General features: G+C 40.5%; 2 protein-coding genes across 6 annotated transcripts in view; both read right to left on the reverse strand.

The window, feature by feature from the left end:
* Positions 1–225: 225 nt before the first annotated feature.
* LOC108942372 (poly(U)-binding-splicing factor PUF60-like) lies at positions 226–15586 on the reverse strand. 3 transcript variants are annotated; one of them, XM_029252129.1, is made up of 11 exons: positions 15521–15586; positions 13796–13891; positions 12384–12473; positions 11366–11416; positions 7082–7243; positions 4974–5066; positions 3256–3469; positions 2985–3175; positions 2180–2297; positions 1096–1316; positions 226–852 (listed from the first exon to the last, which is right to left on the reverse strand). In XM_029252129.1, exons 1-11 carry the CDS (start codon positions 15533–15535, stop codon positions 553–555), a joined length of 1551 nt encoding a protein of 516 aa, XP_029107962.1. In that variant the 5' UTR covers positions 15536–15586; the 3' UTR covers positions 226–552. The 3 variants fall into 3 exon arrangements, with proteins under 3 accessions (XP_029107962.1, XP_018621211.2, XP_029107963.1); XM_018765695.2 differs by having other exon boundaries at positions 1066–1316; XM_029252130.1 differs by lacking the exon at positions 11366–11416 and having other exon boundaries at positions 1066–1316.
* Positions 15587–20642: 5056 nt separating this feature from the next.
* The window catches only part of nrbp2b (nuclear receptor binding protein 2b), a 36336-nt gene continuing 30075 nt past the window's right edge, over positions 20643–26903 (reverse strand). For all 3 annotated transcript variants that reach the window (XM_018765766.2, XM_018765765.2, XM_018765762.2), the window contains exons 10-18: positions 26788–26883; positions 26556–26688; positions 26354–26456; positions 26213–26263; positions 25691–25826; positions 25179–25232; positions 24407–24470; positions 22412–22467; positions 20643–21638 (exon numbers count right to left, since the gene is read on the reverse strand). In XM_018765766.2, coding sequence (XP_018621282.1) covers positions 21540–21638; positions 22412–22467; positions 24407–24470; positions 25179–25232; positions 25691–25826; positions 26213–26263; positions 26354–26456; positions 26556–26688; positions 26788–26883 — 792 coding nt within the window. In that variant the 3' untranslated portion in view covers positions 20643–21539. The remainder of the gene's footprint in view (positions 21639–22411; positions 22468–24406; positions 24471–25178; positions 25233–25690; positions 25827–26212; positions 26264–26353; positions 26457–26555; positions 26689–26787; positions 26884–26903) is intronic.

Raw genomic sequence — 26903 nt, forward strand, 5'->3', positions numbered from 1 at the left:
GAGTAAACAAGATATCACAGGTACATCTGCTTCTGTCTCTTTGAAGAACACTTCCGGTAAAATACTCCTTGGCACAGACAATTCTCTGACAAAATTATGACCTTTTTTTCCCCATTAACTTCCAGCTGAGGTTCTACAAAATGTTATGTCTGTCAGAGTTAAATTCAATTTGCATTAAAAAAAAAAAACTACAAAATTTCATTTTTGAAAGAATTTATTGTTTTGAGCAAGAGAAACCAACAACTCCGTAACAAGATGTTCTTGAGTCCATATAGGAGCCACCCATGGTAATTAAAGGGGGGGCTGGAGAGTAACCAAAGACTGTCAAACGCAAGATAAAGAAATGGAAAACAAACAAAAAGTCCTTCACAGCAGATGACAATATAGAAAAAAAAAATCCATGAGGTGCTACTCTTTATGCAAATCCCCAAAAGGGACAATATTAATATCAACATCAATAAAAAAATAATTACAGGTTTAAAAGAGGCCCAAATCACCAGTAGCAACAGTTTCGTGCGACTGAGCAATGGGGATAGTTGTGGGCATTTCGGTCTACGCCGAAAGATCACTGTTGTCAAAGCGCTCCTGGTCATACACCTCTGCAACGACTTTGCGACCTGCGAACCAGCGATTGTTGAGTGCCTGGATGGCCTTGTTCATCTCTGAGGCCGTGGAGAACTCCACAAAGATCTTGACTATGACTTCCGCATCCTCCTCCTCCCCTTGCTTCTCTTGGTAGATGATAACTCTGTTGACAGCCCCAAACTTTCCACACTCCTCTGTCACTTCACCTTCCAGGTCATCGTCTATGTCCTCCGGGCCCACCATGTTCCGAAGGACCATAACTGTTGACTGTGCACAGGGGAGGAAGAAGGGAAATGGTGTCAAGCGCAAAATTTGACAACGTGACACTTTGCGTGCAAGGCGCTGCATGTCTTCACGGCAGTGTCACCATAATACAAGGCATCTGCTCGTTACACGCGACCAGCATGAGGGCTTGTGCAAACAACATGGGCCGTCACATAGACATCATTCTGAATGGTTGGGTGTGTCTCCCACACCCACCTCCTGTTTCCGCAGCAGCCTCTGCATTACCATATGTCTGGCGCTGCTGCCCGATATGCTCAGGTTCTCCTGTTCACTCAGAGACTCTTGTCCAGTGCCGTCCTGCAACGATGCTTCGTCTTCCTCCTTCTTCACCTCTACGGCAGGTGCAGTTGCCGCAGCCGTATTCAATACAGGAGGCGAGGCCAGGACTGGATTTACCAACCCAACCTGGGGCAGCACAGGAATGGCAGGCCGTACCGGGGTCACCCCTGCAGGGAAGAGAGCAACTCCAATGATCTGGCAGATACTTCAGTCTAGGGGCATGAACTCGTGAAAAGGAAAATATAACTACATCTAAGACTGGGGGCTTTCTAGATCCATTGTACAGCAACCCTGAACAATATCTAACTACAGTTGTACCGCAACATACAGACACTTACTTTGTCCATAATTATCTTTCAATATATCTCAATTTGTGCTAATGTAGACTCTTTGTGACAAAATTCTAAAGTTTGTAATTACAGGAAATATTTCAACTGAAAACCAGTGAGGTGGTTGAAGATGTGTTTGCTCATTTGCATTTCTTGAATTAATCTTTATAAGCATCAGCAGGTAAAGAATGTTCTAGTCACACCCTCTCTCTACAGAACCTGCACACAGGTTGTCATAAAACATATAAGTGGGAACAGCACTATATATTATCTGTATGTGGAATAAGGGTAACAGGTATTGAAAACAGTGAAATTTTCATAACTGATATAAACTATTTTCAGCATATTTCCCAAAGATAATTGCAGCCAAGAGGTTCTTTTAATCCAATTTAAATTCAATCTGATATTCAGAAAGCAAGTAAACAAATGTCACACCATCAGGTGTCCTCTTCATTTTGCAAATAAACTGATTAAAACCCATCTGTGGTGAGGTCCACCTTACATATATTCCTTGTACCGTGAATTTCCCATCTTCATTTTATTCCCATGCTCAGCCCTGGCAGTACACTGTGTTTGTTTTCAGTCAAAAACACAATCCATTTATTTGCTTTTTGGCACATTTAGTGTTAAGCCAGTAATTATGCTGAGAAGGAAATACTAAACAAAAAAAATAAATAAATAAATAACATCTGTTCAGATACCTGTGATTACCCCTGGTGCCTGGGCTGCCATGACAGCCTGAGGAAGGCTGAGCTGTGGAGCAAGGGACAAGGCAGGTGAGGCAAGTGTTCCCAGCACTGAGGCTCCTGCTACGGCTTCCTGCAATGACAAAGCAATAAACACAGCTCAGGAAGAGTTTGTGAGCCAGTGGGGAAATTTATGAAACAACCACATGTACACATATACAAAAATTGATCACACTAATCACTTAACATTGTAATTATGACTAAAACTAAAAATCTATGAGAATGAGACCTTAAGCAAAAAAAGAATTACCAAGAAAAACCTTGATCTTTCCAGTGCTATAGCTGACATAAGCTTGCACTATAACACAGGACTAGGATTACTATAATGACACACCAATGTAACTGAATCAAGAAAAGACTACTGATAGAAAATATCTATTGAGCTTTCAGCAAAAGCTTCTTTTTAAAATACAAAATGTATTATTCATATTATTTATTAGTTCCATGCTACATACTATAACAAGTCAAGCACAGTAAGTAATGGATTCAAAGGAGCTTTACCACGGTCTTCAGCTGAAACAAAGACGGGAATGCAAAGGGCTACGTGAAGACAGGTGTTCAAATATTGCTAATGAAGACAGTATCTACAGGCAGTAATTGTGGAACATCAAGTTCAAGGTTTTTATTGTCATTCCTCTACATAGCTTGTATACATGGAATGAAACGTCATTTCTGCGGAGACCATTGTGCAACATAAAACAGGAGTACAGGACAATAAATATGAACTGCATTACAAAGACAAGGCATCATTCGCACTTACCTGTGCTGTTATTTTTGCCGTAGCTGCAGCTGCAGCCACAGCGGCAGCAGGGGGCAGACCACCAGGAGTTGTGGGGGTCAGAAGGGGCATGGGTGGGGTCACAGCCTTCCCTACCCGTAGGTACTGGCCACCTAAGTCAAAAAGGTTCATGGAGGACACAGCATCCTGGGCTGACTGGGCCTTATCGTACTCTGCAGGGGAGAAAGAGGTGGTTCGACACCCAAACCAGGTGAAGCAACAGCTGAGGAGTTGAGAAAGCAGCTCTGCTCACCGATGAAGCCATAGCCCTTGTGCTTTCCTGTAGTGGGTTCCCTGGCCAATGTGCAGGACTTGATCTTGCCAAAGGCCTCAAACACGCTCTTGATGTCCTCATCTGAGAGGTCAGGGTGGACGGATGACACGTAGATCCGGTTAAAGGCGCGCGCCTCCTCCGCCAGCTGATCGATGATGGGCTGCGCCTGGCCGATGTTACTTGGCCGCCCCACCTACAGCACAGATACCAGCACAGGGCCAGTCAACGGAGTTGTGCCATAGATCCAGACACTGAGCAATGCACCTCGTCATTTCTGAGATGACAGAAACTAAAGCAAGCCTATTTTATCCACTTCCTATATTTAAAAACTCTAAATAGCTCGAAACTTTCTGCTCCTATTTGTCCGAGTCGAATTAGATTTGCTTAGCTGCACCTAAACCAGACCTGCACAATACAAGTCAAAATTAAAATTATTTATCTTATTGAATATGAATTGTACTAAAATCAGCTATACGTACTTTATGTAAATGAATGTTTTAAAAATATGTTAATCATTCTTCATACGTCTTCCCATTTTTTTTTTTTTAGAGCTGCCTGTAGCAAATATAAGTAGGACGGCAATAGTGGAAATATTTTTTATATAACAGCAGGTCTTTCGTCGTTTCCACTTTCTGCATTTGTCTACAGAGTAGTCCTACAAAGCATATTAAATATTGATGGAATCAATTTGCATTTCATTAAACTACACTCTCTCTATTCTGAAAATGCGAATTAACTTAATCCACGTCAGTTAAACTTATAATTCTTAGGCCCTACTCAGTTCACTGTTTTAAAAAGATAACTTTTGGCTGACTATTTTTGCTGTCAGTTTCACGCTCACATAACCAAATGTATTTTATAGCCTAAGTCACGTTTAGCTGCAAATAGCGTGCACTGAATTTATAGTATTGGCTAAGGTTGAGCTGAGCGCCTTCTTGCAAAAAAAAAAATTAAAAAATTAAAAAAAAATACTATTTTAGATAAATTAATGTAGCTATGCGAGCATATTAGTGTGCTTAAGTTTATTCCTCCGCCCACATTTAGTGACTAATTTTGCTACTATATTTTATTTTAGGCACAAAGAAAAACTGATCCAAAATCCCCTCTCACTCCAAGGCTGGTTCAGGTTTCCACTAAAGATGAGCTGACTACTTGTACAGTATCTGTGCTGCAGGTGGGGTGGCCAAGCAACATCAGCCAGGCACAGCCCATCATCAGCACACCAGGAGCACGTGTCATTCAGTAGAGCTGCTTTTTCCATTCGGGCACAGAGAAAGGCAGCATCCTAGAAAAGCTGCTCTAAAACAGTGCAAGTCATGCAGACAGCAAAACAAAACCTTTGGACAGTGAGCTGAACATCCCAGACACTGTACATTACAGAAAATACACACAACTGTTCATTTACACACACTAAATTAAGGCACAACTATGTATGAAATTTAAAAAAGAATTTTAAATTTCAGCAATGATTCCCTATCACACCTAAAAAATATTACACAGCATTGTAAATTAATGTAAACTTGATTTTTTTTTTTTCCAGCCAGGATCCAATTTGCACCTTTCACACTTTAAAGGGGAAAAAAAAAAAGTGAGACTTTATACAAATGTGTTTCACAGTTACACAATCCATCTGAAAGAACAGGCACGCTTGCAGAGGTGAAGGGGAACCTGGACATCCTGCTCCAGTGGAAGCTCACCTTGATGTTCCTGCCCCCGAGCATGACTGAATTCATCTGTTCCAGGGCCAGCTGGGCTGCCTCTGGAACTTCATATTCCACAAAGGCAAATCCCTGGATGAAAGAGGGAGAAAACGGGACATATTTAGGACATAAGCCATAAGGAGAGTTAAACCACAGACCCACTGAAAAACCAATAGGAAAGTCAACTCTATGCAAAAGTTATGGGCATCCACCAATAAATAGATGAAATAAAAACAAAGCTATGCTAATAAAATTCAACACAAGAAAGTTAGACACTCCTCCCTTACAAAATAGGGTCCTGTACAACAAAAAACTGCTGCTTATAAGAATATACAACTTCTTTCATCATGGGCTTATATTGAGTACAACAGCATTTTTGTTAAATGATCATTGTACTTCCTAGAAGGTATTTTTACTCTGTCCAATGGCTTACATCAGACTATTTATTCATACAGCTAGTGCTTTTCTTTAAGGCAATTTATAATGTTATATTACAAATATTTATGCGTTTATACAACTGTACCATTTTCATTGGATTAATTTCAGCAACTCAAAGTACCTAACTGAAAGGTACCACAGCAGGAGTGAGATTCCAACCTGTGCTCCTTCAGCATAAAGCTATAGCCAAAAATAAAGCCTTAGGATCAAATAAAGATCATATAATACCAACCATTTGCAACAGTACAAAGCGCCTGTAACGGAATAGGGTCAGCGTGCTGAAAGGTACATTACATTGATTCACTGAGCAGACGCTTTTCTCCAAAGCGACTTACAACAGATACCATGTAGTGTTACCAGCCCACACCTTATTCACTGTAGTGACTTACACTGCTAGATACACTACTTACAATGGGTCACTCATCCATACATCAGTGAAACGCACTCTCTGTGTCACTTACACACTATGGAGAAACCTGAACAGCATGTCTTTGGACTGTGGGAGGAAACCGGAGCACCCAAAGACTTACACTGCTGGATACACTACTTACACTGGGTCACTCATCCATACATCAGTGGAACACACACACTCTCTCTGTCACTCACACACTATGAGGGAACCTGAACAGCATGTCTTTGGACTGTGGGAGGAAACTGAAGCACCCAGAGTAAACCCACACAGACACGGGGAGAACATGCAAACTCCACACAGACTGAGCAGGGATCGAACCCACATTCTCTCGCACCACCCATGCGCTGTGAGACAGCAGCGCTACTCGCTGTAGCGCCGTGCCGCCCATATACATGCAGCGTATATGCAGTGATCTTGTGAACTTCAGCATTGTTTATGAGTTTTCATAAACAACTGAGTGAAATGAGTGAACAACTGAGTGAAATTATCAAAATGTTTCTAAACAGGGTGTACCCAGCCGTACACCTTATGCTTCTAGGATGAGCTCGATCTCCGCAAGCCAACACTGGACAAGCGGTAACTGGTAAGGAATGAATGAATGAAAGAAAATATAACATTAAAAGCTACAAATTCAACATAGAAATTAAGTATGCCACAAGGGACACATGTACATGTATTATATTTTAATATTTACTGCAAACACTGTCATTTTGTAACAACGTCAATCAATGGCCTGTCCAGAAGTCGAACCATATTTGTGTAGGTGGCACTGTTCTCTCACAGCGACTGAGCGGTGCCAAAGGTTGAGAGATCGAGCCCTGCTCAGTTTATGTGGAGTTTGCATGCTTCCTCCGGATACTCTACATGGTGCATATAGTAAGTCACCTAGGGTTGAACAGTGTTCATCAGAAGGCACTTTGGAGAAAAGCATCAGCTAAATGAAAAAAGGTAAATGTATTAGGCTGCACAGAAAGGCACATTTAATGAGTTTTAAAAACAAAGCATACACAACTGAGCATACAAATTTTAATGACATTTCTGGAATTCAACAGTCTGTACTGCACTTGTACTTTGCAGACACCTATGTTTCATTATGCCTTGTAAGTCAGCAGCTGAAAGTCACCTTCGCTCCACAGTGATTCATGGAGGGGGGAAAAAAAACTGCTCCATTTACCAGGATTTTTGGGACAAGTTCAAACTACCGAAAAAAACAAACAAACAAAAAAAAAAGGCATGTTAGAGGAAGACACCAAACCTTATGTTTCATGGTGACAGAATCCCAGGACATGTCAATGCTCTTGATGGGGCCAAAGGGAGCAAAGGCCTGACGGATGGTGTCCTCGCCCAGCTCATAGTAAATAGAGCCAACATACACCCGGCACATGATTGCGAGTGCACGCTGCCGCTGTGCTGCAACCTGCAAAGAAGAGACGAAGTTGCTAGCACTAACGTAGCCACAGTCAGGGAGGCAAGCACCACTCATACACAAATCTTATAAAGATATAGAATTTCGCATCAGTTTCCAATTACTGTATCTGTTCCTCTGCTTCCAGCTATTTTTTGTCTATAAATCCAATATGCATGTCACCAGTGCAACGGATATACAACAGGGCAGTTACTGTCTTAAATTTGGAGAATAAATTATGAAAATAAAACCTTTAACAAATATTTTTAAAGTGTAAGGGTAATTAAAAGAACTGTATTAAAGTGATAAGACTGAAGTAACAATTTAACAACATTACATAGGTCAGATTGCACGTAATAAAAACTTTACAGCCATCTGCCTAGTATGTAGGTGCATTTTTATGAAAATAGTGTAAATTTAGTATCCTTTAATGTGGTGAGCATAGATATCCCTCACATATATGATTCTTGAAATTGACTTGTAGTCCTAAAATCCAGAAATTAAAATCTTAAAAGCACAAATCAAACACTAAATATCAGTAGGAAACCAAAGAGCCTTATAAAAGCAGTCAAACTTACGTTTTACTTGATTCTATGGGGAAGGATTGTTAAAACACTGAAAGCAGAACTTTTTTAGGTTTCTTTTAGTGAAATTAAAAATAAATACATTTTTAAAAATCACACACGCACACACACACACACACACACACACAATCTTACAAAGCAGTTTCTCGTCCAGGACACATAAGGAGAATGGCGACTTGCATTGCCTACCACATTACAACAAAGACTGCCAACAAGGGTCCCTATTTCAGAAGTATTCTCGCTTAATATGGCTTAAAGTGACTGCTAGCCCTCTTTAATTCCAAGCCAAGGGTGATTTTATCCAGCTGTCCAGTTGGAAAATAAATGCATATTTATAAAGGAGACATGGCGTTAAATTTCCAGTGCAAACACATTCATCCTTCCAAACCCCAATCCCAGAACTTTTGAATTCAGCAAAGTTATGATGCAAATAGTTTATGAACACATCGCCATGCCCCCTCATTTTACTAAATGTGACTAAATAGCCTTTGTCTACTACCCCGTTACTCTGGTGATGCTTTCAACAGAGATTTACAATTATAACTAAAATGCAGGGAAAATTATTAATTTACTAAATAAATGTCAACCAACGGTGTAATACATGAAACGGTGGTCTATTGAATATCTGGTTCAAACAGCAGACTGAGTGTTCTCTTTTTTGTTTTAAATAAAGGGACCCACATACTTTAGCAGCTCGGATTTGATGAGCTGTAATCGTCTTTATGAAATTTATGGGGAAAAGAAAGTGAAAGATGTCAAAGATTCCCTTTTCAATCATCCCCAAAGTCATGGATGGTTTTAAAAATAAAGTGATCAACAAAAAGCAAAATTGGAGTATAACGCAATTCTGAGAAAACGTCAAGATTGCAGGACATAAAATCTGAAGCTTGTTTGTTACTTTTGGATATTAACAAGGGAAAGCAAGTCTTAAGATTAACAATTAATCAGAAAAAGGATGTGATTCCACATTGCCTTAAGGTCTACATAAACATTCTTTAGGTAAAACAAACTATTTTAAAGGTAAGGAAAATTATTATTATAATAGTCATAAACTGTTTAATAGCATCTTCAAAGATCTCTCAGTGGGACTTCAGCATTACCTCACATGCCTGGGAGTCTCACTTTATGGCATTTCGCTGACTTTAGAATATACTGGTTCTTCACCTTACGAGCACATTTGGAACTTGATTTATTTGCAAATTCAAAGTGACTTTTAATACTAAATCACAAGCAGTAAAAGCTTAATAATCCAGAAGGCCCTCTATTTACAGGTTATGTTCTGTGAAAACCTCAGATAAATCTATCATCAACTTCCAATAAGATGTAATGTGTATGACTTTAACTCTAAAAAACAAACTCACTGAAAATTTTCAAAAATACTAAATTTCTATTTTAAAAAAAATAGAAGTTTAAAAGTTTATTAAATCCCAGCTGTTGACATCACATAAGCATGTCCAGTGCTTATCAGCTTCTAGCTACTTTCAACTCTATAACTGACTATGGGGAGAGGGGTTTTAAATGTTTACTGATTCATCCCATAAAACTGAGTAATGTCTGAAGATGACAAACACCACACAAACGATAAACACTCAAAAGTGAGTTAAATATAAAGCAGCCCCATACTTCTGTTTCGGGGCATTTTACTGCCACCTAACAGATGGATGTGGAAATGCAGGTCACTTTTGCTTTGGGAGAGACATTTTAGAAAACCGGTATGAAAATACGATTAAAATAAACTGGAGAAGACATAGTTGAAAATCCATTTATGCCATTTCAGAATTTTTTTATATTTGAATTTTTTTTTTCCCCCCACATGAACATTAAGCATTAACCTGCCAGAGCAAAAAGTTTAAATTTTCTCCATTAAAAATGTTAATTATAAGAAATTTTAAAAATAATATTCATTTTTAGCTTTTGAACAATTTCATAACTATTTTGTAACTAAGTCCTCGTGATCGGCACAATGAGGTTATGAGCAGCCGCCTCTGTTTTTTCAGTAAATATTTAAATACCCAATTTATGGTTTTCCTTGTTTAATATAAAGGGATTTTTAATATAACACTGCCTTGGATTTTTGGATTTCTTCATGCAATATAATTATGATTGATTAGTGCTAAGCCATAGGTTTATTCAGTCTTAAGATTAAGAATGAAATATTTCACTAACACAAACACTACTATACCACTTTTTTTAGACTAAAAAAAATGTTTCCTTCATGACTTCAATTCATCTATTCAATAACAATAACCGCTTGTCCTGATGGCAGGATGCGGTGAGAGGAACCCATCCAGGAATGACCTGGTATGAGGCTGAGGGAGGTATACCCTTGACAGGATGTCCACCATCATGACTTAAATCTGGTAATGAATTTCATTAAGAGCTAAAACACAGCAAATAAAGAGATCAGCTGCAGAAAAAAAAGACTAGCACTCATGAGAGGGTCCACAAAGACTACTGCTAAAACTTATAAACTATCTAAAAACTGTATCTAGCTAGAGAAGTTCCCCTAGAAGACATGAGGCTTCTCTGGGAACCAATAATGTAGAAGTCAACAGAATAGTACCAGCACATGCACCATTCAGAAGTTTATGAAAAATGAACAGTTAAGCTATTATCAAGCTTCACAAGTGAGTATAGCTACCTATTCAAACCACAACATGCATGCATGCTGCAAAAGAAAGCCTTACAAAGGAACAAGTAGCTGGACAGCTCAAAAATTAACCCTTAACACACCACAGTTCCTCACATCAATTGAACCTGGTGCTGCAAAGCACATGTGATTAGATATTGGTAAGAATTATGTTGTTTTAAAACAAGCAGACAACTTATCTGCATGTTAAAGCTTCCATACTGAAAAGTAACCCTTTAAGAAAGGTTATTTTCATATTGCTCATCTTTTAAAACATTGTACACAGATACACAGGAAGAAGGTGTATTAAGTCTTTACGCTGAGCAACAGTAATTGTGAGATGCTCCAACCACCAAGTTCTCTATAGGACTCAGCATACCCATATCATCTATGATGTGCTAAGGGTTAAGGTGCATGTTAATCAAATTATATGGCCCTCTTAGGCACATAAATATTTTGGTTTGGTTGTTATTTTCAGCTGGCAGACATCAAAAAGTATCACAGCAGAAATTTGGAATATCCTGGGTTTATCTCTTATGGAGGTTTTCAAAGAATTGTTGCAAGTGCCCATTCGCACTGAATCGCATCGCAGAAAGAGTTACGTTAGTACTGCATACAAACTAAAAGCATCTTTTCCACTCCTGCTTAGGGTGCATTAACGTGTTCAGTGAATTCACTGTGGTATGTAGACCCTTTAATGAGCAATGTATTCACTGCATACTTTTTGCATCAGTATGCTCAGCACATAAACCAAAAGCATCCCCCACCCACAAAAAGCCATGTCTACTTTTGAAATATGCAACACAGTTTACAAGTTTGACAGGGATGTGGATATTGGCCGGGTTGGCCTGTTAAAGAAGGGTAACAGTCCCTTTAACAGGAGTGCGCACAGGAAAAAAAAAAGTTTAATATTCTATTGACCGATTGTAAAGGTGAGAGAGGATCTCCAAAGCCCATTGTCACTGCTGCCATCTGAAAGACAGTAAAGATGGAAAAGTGCTGAAAAGTAGGTTAGAGTATCTTTTTGCTTTGCTTTTCTTTAAAAAGGTCATTTCTTAAGATAGAATCAGCTCATACACATATAAACCTCAAACTCCACTTCCCAAAACACTATTTTTTTTTTTTAAGCTCCAATTGATCTAATGAACCCCTTGCCCTCCCCAAACTCCAATGCTTCCCAAACTTTTCTCCACAACTCATAATCACACTGAAAACACTCCTGGGGTGAACAAGTACAATGCATACAGGTTAAACAGCACTTTGAGCTGTTCTTCTTTGGCTGGAAAAAAAAAAAAAGAGAAAGAAGCAAAGCCTTGGACAAACATTTTGCTTATAACCAAAACTAAATTTCTACTCATGTGTACTGCACACCAAGCCATAAAGATGGACCGGTGTGGCAAAATCATGTCTCTTCTATCATGCCATAGATAAGTATGCATTATACTTAAACAGAGCAGTATAAACTTAAAACATGCATCTACTGTAAGCTCAACATGAAGTGCTCGGTCTGATACACATATATGCAGTAGTTACTTCGCACATATGTTGTAACAGAAAAATTTTCAGGATTTTATATAGCATATATCACAAATTTGATGGCAGGATGGTGCTGAACTTATTCTTTAAATACATGATACACAGAAAATACATTGGCAGCATTCTTTAAAACAGTTTGCTTTCATCATTTACCATTCAATTAACTAGAATGGTATTCAGTGTAAGTTTCAACAAAAATAACTACTGAACCAGAAGCAATGATTAAAATAAATTTTAAAAACTTATCCAATAATAGCAAGGCTAGTGATCCATGTAGACAGATGAATTTGCAGTCAGACCTTGTTGAGGAGGACTGGGTTAGTTTTAGATGAGGCTGGAGAGTCTGGAGCCTGAGACAAATGTTTCCATGTGAAGACATGATGAGGACACCACACTCTCTCACCTGCAGATTGGTGAGCTGTTGCTGCTGGTGGGCGATGGTCTGTTTTACAAGCACGCTCTTTATGCTCTGTTCCATGGCATACTTCTTCGCCTGAAGAGCGCACAAACAAGTCATTATATAGACCAGGATCCCAGAAACAAGGACATTTCACTATATAAGGTATAACAAAAAAGGTTCAAAACAACAAATAAGAATAACAAAAATCATATGCCTGAAATCAGACTACACCAATGTAAACACCTTGCATAAGGACATTAAATAGGTCCAGTCTTCACGACAGCACTAATGCATAAAACCAGCAAGTACAGTTGGAACAAATATCTGAATCTAATGAGGGTTTGTGTTTTATTTGACCTTTGAAAAGGTCCTGAACCCAGAGCCTGTTTTGAGTTCCCCTACTTGACCTTGTTTTATTATAAAATATTTAGTTACTGGATGTCCTGTGCCTTAATGTCCTCTGCTGTCCTGTGCCTTAATCTCAGCCTGTGGCCACCTCAGCCCAAGACCAGCCAGATGTCTTTCACAAAAATGCATCCAAAAAAATACAGAGAAAAATGACATTTTATGCAGGGTGGGGTGGTGGCATGGCGGCTTCAGCCGGTGTCCGCTGTGTGGCGGGTCTGGGATTTGAGCCCTGTTTGGGGTGCCTTGCGAAGGACTGGCTTCCCGTCCTGGGTGTGTCCCCTCCCCCTTCGGACTTGCGTCCTGTATTGCCGGGTAAGGCTCCGGCTCGCCGCAACCCCGCTCGGGACAAGATGTTGTTGAATATGGATGGATGGAATGGACATTTTATGCACACACTCACTAAATTCTAGTCATGTCAAAGAATTTCAGTGAAACAGTTACTGTTCCAGTATTAATATATATTAAAATTTAATTAAAAAAAAACCATAATGTAAAAACCCACATTTAACCGTCTGAAATGTCAAACATCGCATCATTGCAAAAACTAGGTTCTGAATTGATTTACAGCATGTTTAAGAAATGAGACAGGAGCTTTGCATGGTTGAGGGGAGCTGAAGCTTTTGTCACTCTGGAGCACATTGCTTGTTTTTCACAATTGATTTTATGGTAATTAATTTAGGGGGAATGGGTAGCATACTTGTTAAAGTTGCTGCCTTGTACTCAATGGGAGAACCCAGTATGCCACAATGATTTAAATAAATGAGTTAATCATAACATACTTACAGCTTATTTCTATAAAGACTCAAAGGATTCTTGGTGGATTCCCACCTCCAGCTGTAGTATGCTCGAACAAGATATTTAACCAGAACTGCTGCAATAAACCTTAGTCAGCTGTATAAAGAACTCTTTCAAAGGTACTGCGGCAAGGTTCAGGTCCTCTGTTGACTACTTCACACCTGTTATCCAAAAGGCGGCACAAAATTGGGGTTTCCCCAGTGTGCTCTTACCTTTTGCAGGGCTTCCTGCTGTTCAGGTGTAAGAGGAGGCAGACCAAGCCTTGAGCCAGTGCCTTGTCCATTCTCCATCGTCAGACGTTCGGCTCCCTGCGAACATAAGCAGCAAAGTCAGGAGTTATCATCACTATACTTCCTTTTACAGAACATAAGTCAAGGGATGCATTTGAAAGCTTTTGACTCTGACTTGATAAAATTGACTTTGAATTTACAAACTGTAAACTGTTTGTAAACATTCAAATTTTTAGTCCAATGTCAACTGTCACTGTTGCACAGAAACGTTTGCAAGACTATTTTAAGAACTTGTGAAATGTATTAGTAAGTAGAGAAAACAGGTTTGACAGGATTTAACAGTCACTGTCACAACTTTGCTTCCAGGCTAAACACATTGAATTTTACAGTTTACTGATCTTTTGTTAGCATGCCATTTACATAGCAGGATCTTCCTACAACATGAATTCATGTCTTTATATGACATACAACATCAAAAGGACTCAACCCAGAAACCTTTTAATTACAGGTGTCCTAGTTAATGCTATTATCTGCAAGTTATGAACCGCTTTTTTTTTTTTTTAAGACTTTCATATTTTCCCAATACTTCAAGATTTTATGGGGGGGGGGGGACGACAAATAATGCACCAAAAAATCTACGAAAATAATCTGCTCATGAAAACACAATGAGGAGTGTAAATCGAACACAGTCGGCTCCCAGGACACGTTGGGTAGTACACTTAAGCAAGGTACTTAGCCTAAATTGCTCCAATAACGTTACCTAGATGTATTAATGGGTAAATCATACTACTATAATAATTAATTTACCATTGTAGTTCCCCTTAAAGAAAAGCCTCAGCTAAATGAATAAATAGAACTGCAAGTACCAGAAAGGTCTAGGGGGATTTGAACTGAGAACCAAAGGAGCCCTCAACACTACCTAGTGGGGCTGCTGGTAGAGCTGCTACTTTCCTTTGGACCCAAGCGGTTCTGGGTTCAAACCCCACCTCCAGCTGTGAGCAGGTACTTACTGATTTCACTGGAGCAGTTTAGGGTAATACCTACCAGCATAAGTAAACAACTGAAAGTTGTTGAACGTTGTGTCACTTTGAAGGAGAAGTGTTTTCAATGTAAATGTTTCAGTCACGTGACAGATGCTGACACCAGTTATCTTGAGCGACATTTCGCCCAGTAACACTTTAACACGCACGTTTGACTGGTAACTAATATTAAATGACAGCTGGCTGCTGTGTCACACATTAGAGAAGCAACGGGGGTGACGGTGTGTAAATGGTTTTACTGCTTTAGGAAAAATTGAAAAAGGAGGAGGAGCATCATTACTGCAGCCCCCCCAAGCCAAGGACACTTCTTAGCCGCCCTCCCTCCGCTCCGTCCTCACAGCTGCAGAAACGGTGGTCCTACACCTCCAGAAACCAACCGAGAACCAACAGCTCTCCGAGTCCTGATTTTTTTTAAATACTGTGACCCGTACAGTAACTTAGAAGCAGGCAAACTGACTGAATTAACGTCATTTCTCGTCAGAGATGTGTGCGAAATTGAGAGAGCGGAGAGAGAGTGTGCGGAGGCCACACGACCTGACTCGACTAACTGGCAGCACTTCCGTGGTGAAAAACGCTGTATGTCATCTATCGGTCTTTGTTTGAGACACTCACATATGTACTGCACACCGAGCACGATGAAAATGTGAGCAAAGTTGAGTTTTCTTACCGCAGCCACCGCCATGTAGAGCGCCGTCCACCACGAACGACCAGCATGCAGGACTCGACTCGAATATTCGAAATATCGCGAGAGGTCGCAACAAAATGGACCGCTCGTGTGCTCTCGCGATAACATTTCGCCATCTGCGCCCCAAGTGGCAAAAGGCGGTAGCGTCATTGATGGAGTTTCCCCCCAAAATGAGAAAATCACTAACATTAACGTATTCATTTCAGGGCAAGTATTTTGCTTAAAGGTACGACAACAAAAGGTGGGATTCAAAGGTGGGTGTGTGCAGTCCAAGGCGACAGCTTTAGTCACTGCGCCACCTACCTCGGGAGATTAAATGTGCATCACAGGTGACAATGAACAGGAAAAAACTTTCAACCCACCGCCTGTCTTTGTATCCCGGCATAGCACAACCTGTAAAGAACATATATTAAATTAAAAGTATACATGCTTTTTTATTTTTGAAGGAATTATAATTGACATTTTTACATGGACATCACACTTTTCTCCAAAGCAACTTACAATTTTACGTTTCAAGTTTATTGTCATAGGTACAACTACTGTGTACAAGTACCATGAAATTCTTCTTGAAAGCTTCTCTGCAGACTATGAACAAAAACAATAGAAATACTGCACAAAATGTAATGCATTTTTACAGCTGAGTAATTTAACTGGAGCAATTTAGTGTAAATACCTGATCAAGGGTACTCCAGCTGGAGGTGGGATTCAAACCTGCAACCTTTGGGTTTGAAGGCAACAGTGCAAACCACTACACTACAGGCTGCCCTTTTAATAAGAAACTTTCCATCAGATTGCATTAGTTACAGTAACATTAGCAAAATAACACTGTAGCGAAAGCATGGCCATGGGTGCAAATGGGGAGAATGAAGACAACAAAGCAGTTCCGTTAACACTTTCCCCACTTTACAAACTTAGCGCTGTTATAAACCCACACACACTTTCGAGAACCACTTGTCCAATTTGGGGTCACGGGGAGCCGGAGCCTAACCCGGCAACATAGAGTGTAAGGCTGGAGGGAACACACCCAGGACGGGACGCCAATCCACCACAAGGCACCCCAAGTGGGACTCGAACCCTAGACCCGGTCCAATCCCCTGTGCCACCGCACCCCCCTGTTATAAACCTTTAAGAAATACTTTTTTTTTTTTAGAAAGAGTTGCTGTTTCCAGTTTCTGCCCCTAGTTGGCAGTAAAACTCCTAGAGGTGGGGGATGAGGGTGGTTTGCTGGGTCTAGTTGGTTTTCCATGCATATTTCATAGAGCATTTTTTTTACTGTAGCTGCATCTGAAACTTTTACAGAAATTACCCTGCGAGTAACAAGGAACATGTCTGTTACTAAGCTTTTTCTACTGCAAAACTGAAAGTGGCCAAATCCTGACAAACATTTCTGTGATGAATCAGTTTCTTCCTTGAGTTTAGTCGAGCTGTTAAGGTGAAACACTTTTTAATACTTCCTCCAACTGTGCAGTGATTATTAATAGAATAACTCATAGGTCCTAGTAGTAGTAGCTTATTTATGAGACCCAGTGCAGCGTTTGTTCCAGCGATTGCGTCAAGCTTCATGCACTTCCACGGGTCTTACTGCGGTACTCGGCCGTAGGGCTGTAAATGTGGCATTGAAGTTGGTTATGATTTTGTCCCATGCAGCTTGTCTCTGGAGCATGGTGTTGGCATCTTCTTCTGTGTCCTCCACATCATGAAGAGCGTCTCTGATGTTTTGCAACAGGTACAGCTTATGCTCAGCCCTGAAGTTTGTAACTGTCGCTATGATCAACCCTAGTCATTTCTCCCACAGGTTCACACAGCTGTGTGAAGTAGACAGATGAGCCTTGCATCATGAATTAAATCATTCGGTCATCTGTAACACTTCATTTCAGCTTTCTTTTTCATGCAATAACAAAGAAGATCGTGGACGCATACACTGCAATTAGATGTCATTAAAACAGAAGAAAAATTGCGGATGACAGTTACATCGCAATAGTAGTTCCCATCGCTGTCTTATGTAACAAAAGCCTTTTGAATTTCAGGTTGTATTTTGTACTTTCTTGTAGAGGAAATTCTCACTTGTTTGAAGATGCAAATAATACTTCAATCAGTACACAGTATATAAATATATGTTGGTATGAAAAGCAGAAATATACATCTGATAACCCTAGGATGACTGAAAATGGTAAAAATCAATAGTGCACTTACACTGTTGAATAATAATCATAGCACCAAAAAAGGACATACAGGTATACTAACGTTTGCTTATTTTCTCAGGTTTTTATAGTAAGCTATCTGCAATTATTTACTCATTTATACAGTTGGGTAACAAAGTGTAATTTTCAGTAAATAACTTGCCCAAGGATACTACAGGAGGGGAAGAGATTCAAACTAGGGTCTCTTGATTGCAAGGCAAGAGCACTAACCACTACACCACCTGCTGCCCCTTATGATTCCTCTCCCAGCACAGGGGAAAGTCATTCAGAGTAGGCTAAAGAGGAAGCGCTTGTGTGAGATGAATATAAAAAAAAAAGAACAGGAAGAAAGAAGAGCAGAAATATTAGATATGAAGAGGGAAGAGCCAAAGAGTAGAGAGTGGAAAGTAAGGGAATCAGAGCAAAACTGAGCAACTGCATAGCATGAGGCAGAACTGGAATAAAAATGAACCATCCAGGATGCTTCGGTATCAGTTTGGAGTTGAAAGGTGTGCAGAGACAAATTTAGCTGCAGGGGTACAATACGTGAGAGCTTCTGCAGGCTTAAACTATCTCATTATTTCATCCTGCTCATGGTAACAATGTTTTGTTCAAGTACATGAATAGGATGAGGCCAAAAAGGAGACTCTGAATACTTGGATACCTGGGGTAGGCTGCCACACTCAGTCACTAGGAGGCAAGATACATCTCTTCAACCTTCTCCTTCCATTACAGCATCTCAGAGTAGTTTTAATTGCTGTTATACTGTATATTAGCTATTTGGTAAATGTCAAAACTCTTAGAGTCAGTAGACAAAAGTGAAAAGTTTTAAGTCACCATCCTTTGACACATTCCTAACTATCCAATAAACAGACCAGTTATGTCTGAACACTTGTGGATGTGATGCAAGTGATCAGATGTCGTTTTGATAAATCTGAAATATTAAACCACACACTGCATGTGTCTTATGCAAATGGGTTGGAAAATGTGATTCAGATGTATGTTCAAGAATGTATCGTTGTAAAAGGTCAACATCATTTAGAAAAAAGGGTCAGGTTTCAGCATGACACCTTATTGCTGGAATATAAAATGTTAAACGAGGAATGAAAAGGTTAGACGTTAGCTACTTTAATGCTGCACTAAAAGTTAAAAAAAAAAAAAAAAACATCCTTCCATTTTTCTTAAGTCCAACAGGACGCTGTGGAGAACTGAAGGCATGGTCAGAGAGAATAAAGGAACAAAAAAAAATACCATAAACATCCGGGAAACAGCCGACATTTTACCGCTTTATTGTCATCATTACTATAATTATTGTACAGTATCTTACAGGATAACAAAAAACAGGAAGCTAGTACCAAAGAAATCCACGTTCATTGGACAGGCTCCACTAAAAAAAGGAGGGAACAGCACATGGAGACATTATCGGAGGGTCGGACGGATGTGCTCTTTTTACAAGCGTCACACATTCACTCTTGATCCGGGACAGTCTGGAACAGACGCCTCTCTCAACGGCTAAGGCATTACTGAAGGAATCCGCACGCCAGCACTGCAGTGTCATCAATGTGCATAGTCATGCTTGCCAGGTTTGAGCTGAAATGGCCTGGTGGAAACGGCAGAAGAGGACCAACGTGTATCTAATGTCTAGGTCGGGGCTCCAACCTGAAACGGTGAGGGACGAGTACGGGTACGAGTATTGTTGTTAGCACTGGCGGATGCAGATGAGTGCAATTTCAGTGGTGTTACAGTCATGATGATGAAGATATTCACGAACGAGACGTTCACACCAATTTACGTGGAAAAAGACTACTGAAGAGTCATAATCAGTAACATCCCATTTGTAAGTAATTTGCTACTTTTCTTAAACTGGTTGCCTGAAAGCACCAAAACCCAGAAAAATTCCACCCCAATCTCAGAAGTCAGATTCGAGGGAGGTTGGGCTGGTGGTGGTGCTCTGTGCAAATTCACGAGTATTCTTCACACATGCTCAAACACATCTGCTATGTAAACGTCAACATTTTGTTTCATAAACAACTGCGTAATCTTTCCATCTCAACTGTGCTTTAAAATTCTTCATAATACTGCTCTCTGCCCAGGGTCATATCTTCTAATTTTGGTAAACGTGGGACCTCCAATAATCCAGAAATCACTGGAAATCTCTCTGATGTTATCTCATGTTTGTTTGGTTATTGATTTTTCCATTCTCCTATAATATTAAGCTGACGACTGAATGCGTAACAAGCATAAGGTGGCCGTATTGCGTGCAATCGGAATTTTGTTCAAATATTTAACCTTTTCCCCTCTAACAGAGTGTCTTGCTGGTATTACTAGGTGGTTTTTCAGTCAGAATTTTTGGTGGATGTGTAAACAATTCAGCACATGAGGAGAAATGTAAAAACTATGTACATCCATTTATATGCTTTATACAGTAGATGCTAAATACATAACATCTACTAAGCTATATATAAAATAATTTTAGCTTATATAGTTGTATGCCCTGAAATACAACTATATACAGTATTCTAAACGTTTCTTTTTTTGTTGCTGAGCACACACAACTATAGCAAGTCAAATTTTCAAGCTCCCCATTTATAAAGGCATTGTTAAATATCTCTTAAATAATAATTTTGCAAATATGCAGCATTTTAGGGAATGTGTAATTCTAACTGAACAGCAGAGATGCACTGTACTGTATTAACCCCTGTTTAAATAATGTGACTGATACATATGGCAAGAGTCATGGAATATTGTTTTAATCTTTGTGTCCGTTATTTGAACTGTTTATCATTATGAATTTGATTAAACTTTATCACTGTTCAGAATCAGAATGCATTTTCAGCAACGTTATTGTCTCAAAAAATGCACGAGTCACAGTTCTAGTAAAGTATTACACCTTAGTGGTGGAAAACTCACCACGTATTGCTGTAAATGCACATATAAAAAAAAAAAAAAAAACTTTTGTCACCCTGAAGCACAACAGGAGCCCAAACCATAAACTGCTTCCCGCTAAATGTCACGCTCCAACAGACAGGGTTCTAGAGCAACATTCTGACTTCCTGGAGGCACTTTTTGTTCCACAATGACTTGCTGAACCTCACAATCTCATTCACAGGTAACGTTTCTGCTATAAATAAGAATTCCTGACCACGACAGAAGTCAGCTGCGAAAGGGCCCTGCTATACGGAAAACACCGGAACCCTTGTCCCAGCCTTGTGGACACCGCACTAAGCAAAATATTTGGTTCACTTTGGATGAACATTTTCAGTCCTTAATTATCAGATATCAATGACACCTTTACTCCCGATCAATTCTAGAGTCGTCATCTTGTATTGTTGGCTTTGAATAACTTGGCTTGCTCCTCGAAACAGCCTAGATACGATGGGACACATTCAAAGATTGAAAAGCTGTCACGCTGAAGTCCTAAATGCAAGGTGTTCATTCAACTTTGAACAAGAGGTGGTTTTGCCTTTCCGCTGACAAACTGTTGAGAAGACAGGGCAAATTCATACAGGAATACATCGCAAGGCAGCTTTTAAGCAAAAGTGGGCGGGTCTATATGAACAAGGATTCTACAGTAGGATGGCTGGACGCGTCCCTATGCCAGGCCTTCGGGCAGAGGGCTTTCCGGGGGGTTCGCCCATCTCTCACAGCAGTCTGATCCACCGGCAACAGCCTCCTGATGCAGCTCGCCCCGCTGTCCTGCAATGAGCCCCAAGCGCTCCTCCCTTCTTTTGTCTCTACGTGTCCCATCTCCCGAGCTCCCTCAGCATGGGCCTATTCCAAGTGCGCCAGTGCCTCAGCCCTACCCCCACCCGGTGCATTTGTCAGTGCATCATGGTTGTAGCGCTGGAGGAGCGTGCAAAGCCAAGCCGGTGTTTACAGAGCGCGTCCTCCAGGAAACTGGCCAGCTTCTCGCCATCCTCCTGCAGAACAAGAGGGCCAGAGAACAGAAGAACTTCAGCTAAGATGACAAAACTAGGAGTTAATAAATCTGAGAAATTACATTACAGTCCATCCTCGAATGAGCAGACTAATGGGGGGGTCAAAAATGTCTTTTTTTGTTTGCATTTCATTTCCCAGATTAAACAACAAGAGGAAAAATGACTGAAGATTCCATGCTGGAAGGTGTTACTGCCTTTACGACACTTCCTTACCAAATCCCCATTTATAGCAATATTTTTATAAGACATTTCTTGCAAGTACATTTACTCATTTACACAGCTGGGTAATTTTACTGGAGCAATTTAGGGTAAATACCTTGTTCAAAGGTACTACAGATGGTGCTGGGATTCAAACCTGCAACCTTTGAGTCCAAAAGCAGCTGTTCTAACCACTACGCTACCAGCTGTCCAAGACGCTATGCTTCAGCACCTTAATGCTACCAGTGTTAAAGTAACACTCTAAACATTGAAATAAATTTATTTTTTAATCAATTTATATTCCACTTCCTGTTTGTTGTAAAGACAATGAAAATGTGATGTACTGGACTGCCCGTTCGCTTCAATATCACCTGAAGTCTGATCATGCTTGGATGAACTGTATTGTATCTTTCTCAGTGGAACACCACTAAAAAGAGTATAAAAATACAATGAACGTATGTAACGTATCACGTAAGAGACGAGATTGTTTCAGTCTCAATATTTCGACTGTAATCTGTATTCAAAGTGTGACACGGACAGGACCGTCTTCCATTTACCTCACTGATGAAGGCGTAGTGAACCAGCTCGCTGGCCAGGTCCTTGGAGCTGTCCGCTGTAATTTACGCGCACAGACAAAAACAGTTCAGACAAGCAAGTATTTTTATGACGACGCACCATGGAGCCAAACTAATATGAAACTACAGGTTCTACCCAATTTATGAACTTTTACGTAAGAATCTTTTCACTAATACAAACTTTTACCAGTATTTGGGCTGCAATCCCGATACAAAGAGCACCAAAGTGTCACCTGAGACACAGATTGATAGTGCTCATAACAAAACATTTTCCAAAAGAGTGGAGAACGTCTTTATCTATTACTGCCATACAGAGTTCAGTCATCCATTGATAAGCCCATTGGTTTTTTTGACCTCCCCAACACATTCTGCTGCACAGGTGGTCCCCAACATACGATGGGGTTACATTCCGCGAAACCCATTGTAAGTCAAAAATATCGTAAGTCGAAAATGCATTTAATACATCTAATTCAGACCTCTGCGTGACAGACTGGGAGATGTGGATCGTCGCTGCTGCCCAGGACTGCGAGAGAGTATTGCACCCCATATCGCTTACCCGGGAAAAAAATCTAAATTCACAGTACGGTTTCTACTGTATGTTTATTGCCAGCTCACTATCGTAAAGTCGAAAAAAATAAGTCAAACCATCGTAAATCGGGGACCATCTGCATTATGGTATTACTGGTTTTCCTTGTACAATGAAGCTTTCCTACCTATATTAAAATTCAGTAGTAAAACACACAGAATTCTCTTGAAGAGAGGTATCATTATGAATGCCTTTGTATGATTTGATTGATGTAATGAGAATTGCCTTGTTAGGAAGTGTTATAATACTGTATATCACCAGCTCACCATCGTAAAGTCGAAAAAAATTGTAAGTCGAACCATCGGAAGTTGGGGACCACCTGTACCTTCGGTAATTTTACTACGTTATTCTTTTGTGCAGGTAAACTAAACTAAGAAGTGGAAAAGAAGCAAAAATAAGCTAAAAAACTTGCAAATAATTCTCTGCTTCTACAGCTACCAGATTTGGGCTGTCAGTGAAGCTGCGCCTCTCGGCCATCCTCCACCCTGAGCGTATACAAGCGATCGGGGGGTTCCTCGCCCGCTCCGTGTCACGTCTCACTTACAAACTCTTTGAGTAACAAACCAACACTCAGTCCAAATTAAACTCGAAGGTCAGGAACAACTTGATACGAATGTTCGTAACAGACGTAAATCATCTCTTTCTCCAGCGTATCCACGTTGGATCTGCTACCCACCCGTTAGTCACTTAGTAGCGTCTTGGTTATCAGATCGACTGTCGTGGCATCGCAGCCCTTGTGTTAAGGTAACAATCTTTTTTTTTTTTTAAATTTTAAAATAGTATATATAGGGTTTGGTATCATCTGTGGTTTCAGGCATCCGCTAGGGGTCCTGGAAAATATACCCCGCTGATAAGGAAGGACTACTCTAACACAGTAGCTACTGTTCTTAGTGTCAGGAGTCCAGCAAAAAGCCACAAATTTACTGTAAATTTTCCAATCATATCAAATCATACTGAATGTCTAAGTGCTCTTCCATCCATCCTGGCAACGTACCTTACGCGTCATTGTGATTTACCTTTATTACATTCATTTCACTACTTTCACTTTCATTACCTTCACAACATGTAACAGAAATTACTTTAGAAAAAAACTGCGGAAACTTTCATACAAAATTATTTCAGTCAAGCAGGGAGCTGTGTTGTAAAGGTAGGTAAGTTACGAAGAGCTATAAAGTGCTCTATTGAATAGCGTTACAAGAGTAGAGAAGTAGAAGAGCAGAGAACAGAGTTAAGAGTTATACAGAACTCAAAAATTTAGAAAGTAGCGCCACGTTACAGATCAATTAAACTTTAAGATAATTCACACTCACATCTCACACAATGAAGAGACACAGCAACAGCTTATAAAAATACACTGTATACACCTTTGTATACGGAAGAGCAGCACTTACTGGGTAGAATGTCGCAGCTGAGCTGTCGAATGAGCTTGTCGTCCATCTTCAGCAAGAGAGAGAGCTATAAGACAGACAAGCGGGCAGCAAGGGACATGACGTAACCTGTGGAACTGCCCTGGGCAAGCTGGAGAGAAGGTACTGCAACTGCACCTGTACCACACACACACACTTTTCGGAACCGCTTGTCCCATACAGGGTCGCGGGGAACCGGAGCCAACCCGGTAACACAGGGCGTAAGGCTGGATGGGGAGGGGACACACCCAGGACGGGACGCCAGTCCGCCGCAAGGCACCCCAAGCGGGACTCAAACCCCAGACCCACTGGAGAGCAGGACCCAGTCCAACCCACTGCGCCACCGCGCCACCGCGCCCCCGCACCTGCACCAGATTTCATTTAATTGACAAGAAGATCGAGTGTATTACAGTGGTTGTGTTCAAGTAACCACTTTTTTTTTTTAATAAAAGTCAATAAAAAAAAATCAATACTTATGAGGACCTGAGCATTGCTCCTTAGTTTTCTTTACAGTTTATACAGTATATTGCCGTAATTGTTCTTTTTCATTATTAGTTATTCTTGTTAATCTCTTATTGTGCCTAATTTATTAACTTTATCATAGGTATGTATGCATAGGAAAAAACATAGTATGTACATACAGGGTTCGGTATTATCTGCAGTTTCAGGCATTCGCTGGGGGTCTTGGAACATATCCCCCTTGGATAAGGGGGGACTACTGTATCGTGTTTTTAGATGGCTCTTTCAACTCACTTACATGGGTTTTGGTCCCTTCTTCATTGGACTCCATGTTACACTGCATCTGGACAACCTGAAACACACACCACAAAGTCAGTTTACATTTATTCATTTAGCAAATGCTCTTCTCCAAAGTGAATTACAATGTTAAGCTACTTATAATTATTTACCCACTTATACAGCTGGGTAATTTTACTAGAGCAATGTAGGGTAAGTACCTTGCTCAAGGGTACTACAGCAAAGGTGATATTTGAACATGTCACCTTTGGGTCCGAAGGCTCAGCTCTAACCACTATGCTATCAGCTGGCCCTAGCCAAATAAGCATTAGGGAGGACACTGGAGTCATTACAGCAGGGAAATTACAATCAAGAGCTTCTTTGTATTCATACGCAGTGCTTCCATTTTGCCATTTAAATGACTCATTCTCTGCTATTGAACAGTCCTTCTGCTCTAGATTAGTGTGGGTCTGCTTCTCATTCACAAGCCTTTTGGAATCTCCCATTATAAATTACAGTTTAGCCTGCCTTTACCTTTCGCGTCTCCATTTCCTGTGGCTCAGGGGTAGGCGTCTTCACCGCCTCCACATTCTCCTGAGACAGTGAAAGCGTGCGAGGAATGGGGTGGGGCCGTGCAGAAGCAAAGTTCATTAGGGGGTATATGCCATTCCTGCGGATGCAAAAGAGGCACGACATACAACGTTGATATAATGTTGCCCAACTAACAGAACATGGCTTCATAGAATCCAGATTTCCAAAACATTTACATTTATTTATTTAGCAGATGCTTTTCTCCAAAGTGACTTCCAGTGAACTCTGTGTACTGTTACCAGCCCACACATGTTATTCGCCAAGGTGACTTACACTGCTAGATACACTGCTTACAATGGACCACCCGTCCACACATTAGTGGAACACACTCCCTCTGTCACTCACACACACCCCGAGAGAACCCAAAATTTCCTTCCAGCTAACAACCACATGAGTCATCATGGTGCCCTAACATCTTACTACAACCCACACAGTCCAATGACATACTGTGCCAGACTGACTTACTTGACATCTTCAAGGAACTTGTCCAGTTCAAGAGGAGAGACATGGGAGTATCTTTAGGGCACAAGGGAAGATGGGAAATTTTTTCATTGACAGAGCTTAAGAAAATACACATCTTGAAAGATATAGTGCAAGGAGTCTCACTTTAGTTGTACTCCTGGTCGATCTTTGTGTTCAATCTCGGCCATGATAGCATTCGGGTCAAAGGACTTTGTCTTCTCTTCAACACAGTTCTCAGGGAGAAGGTCTGCAAATAAAAGAGATTCATGGTAGCTGGCAGCATGGTTATTTCATTCATAAATAAAATCACTCACGTTGGCTGTTGATCAGGACAGTAAGGACTCACACTGGTTGTTGATCAAGCAGTGAGCCGCCAGCAGCTTGAGCGAATGAACCTCAAACAGCACACGATGGAAGAGCAGGTCATGTGCCGTGGGCCTCAGCTTGGCCTCATGTTGCACACAGGACTGGGTGAACTCCTGCATAAGGGAGATGCACATAGATGTAGTAGGGGTTAGGATGTAATGTAGTGCTTTTTTTTTTTCTTGCAAAGTAATGAAATTGCAGGTATCACTGACCCTCATGAGTGGATCTTCTAGCGACTGCCCTGCATTAGTTATGGCCTCTTGAGATACAATAGAGTCTCCGTTGGCCTGGATTTCCAACACAGCCATCTGCATTGAAGAAACATATA

The sequence above is a fragment of the Scleropages formosus genome, chromosome 5 (assembly GCF_900964775.1).
Source record: "Scleropages formosus chromosome 5, fSclFor1.1, whole genome shotgun sequence".
NCBI classification, from domain to species: domain Eukaryota; kingdom Metazoa; phylum Chordata; class Actinopteri; order Osteoglossiformes; family Osteoglossidae; genus Scleropages; species Scleropages formosus.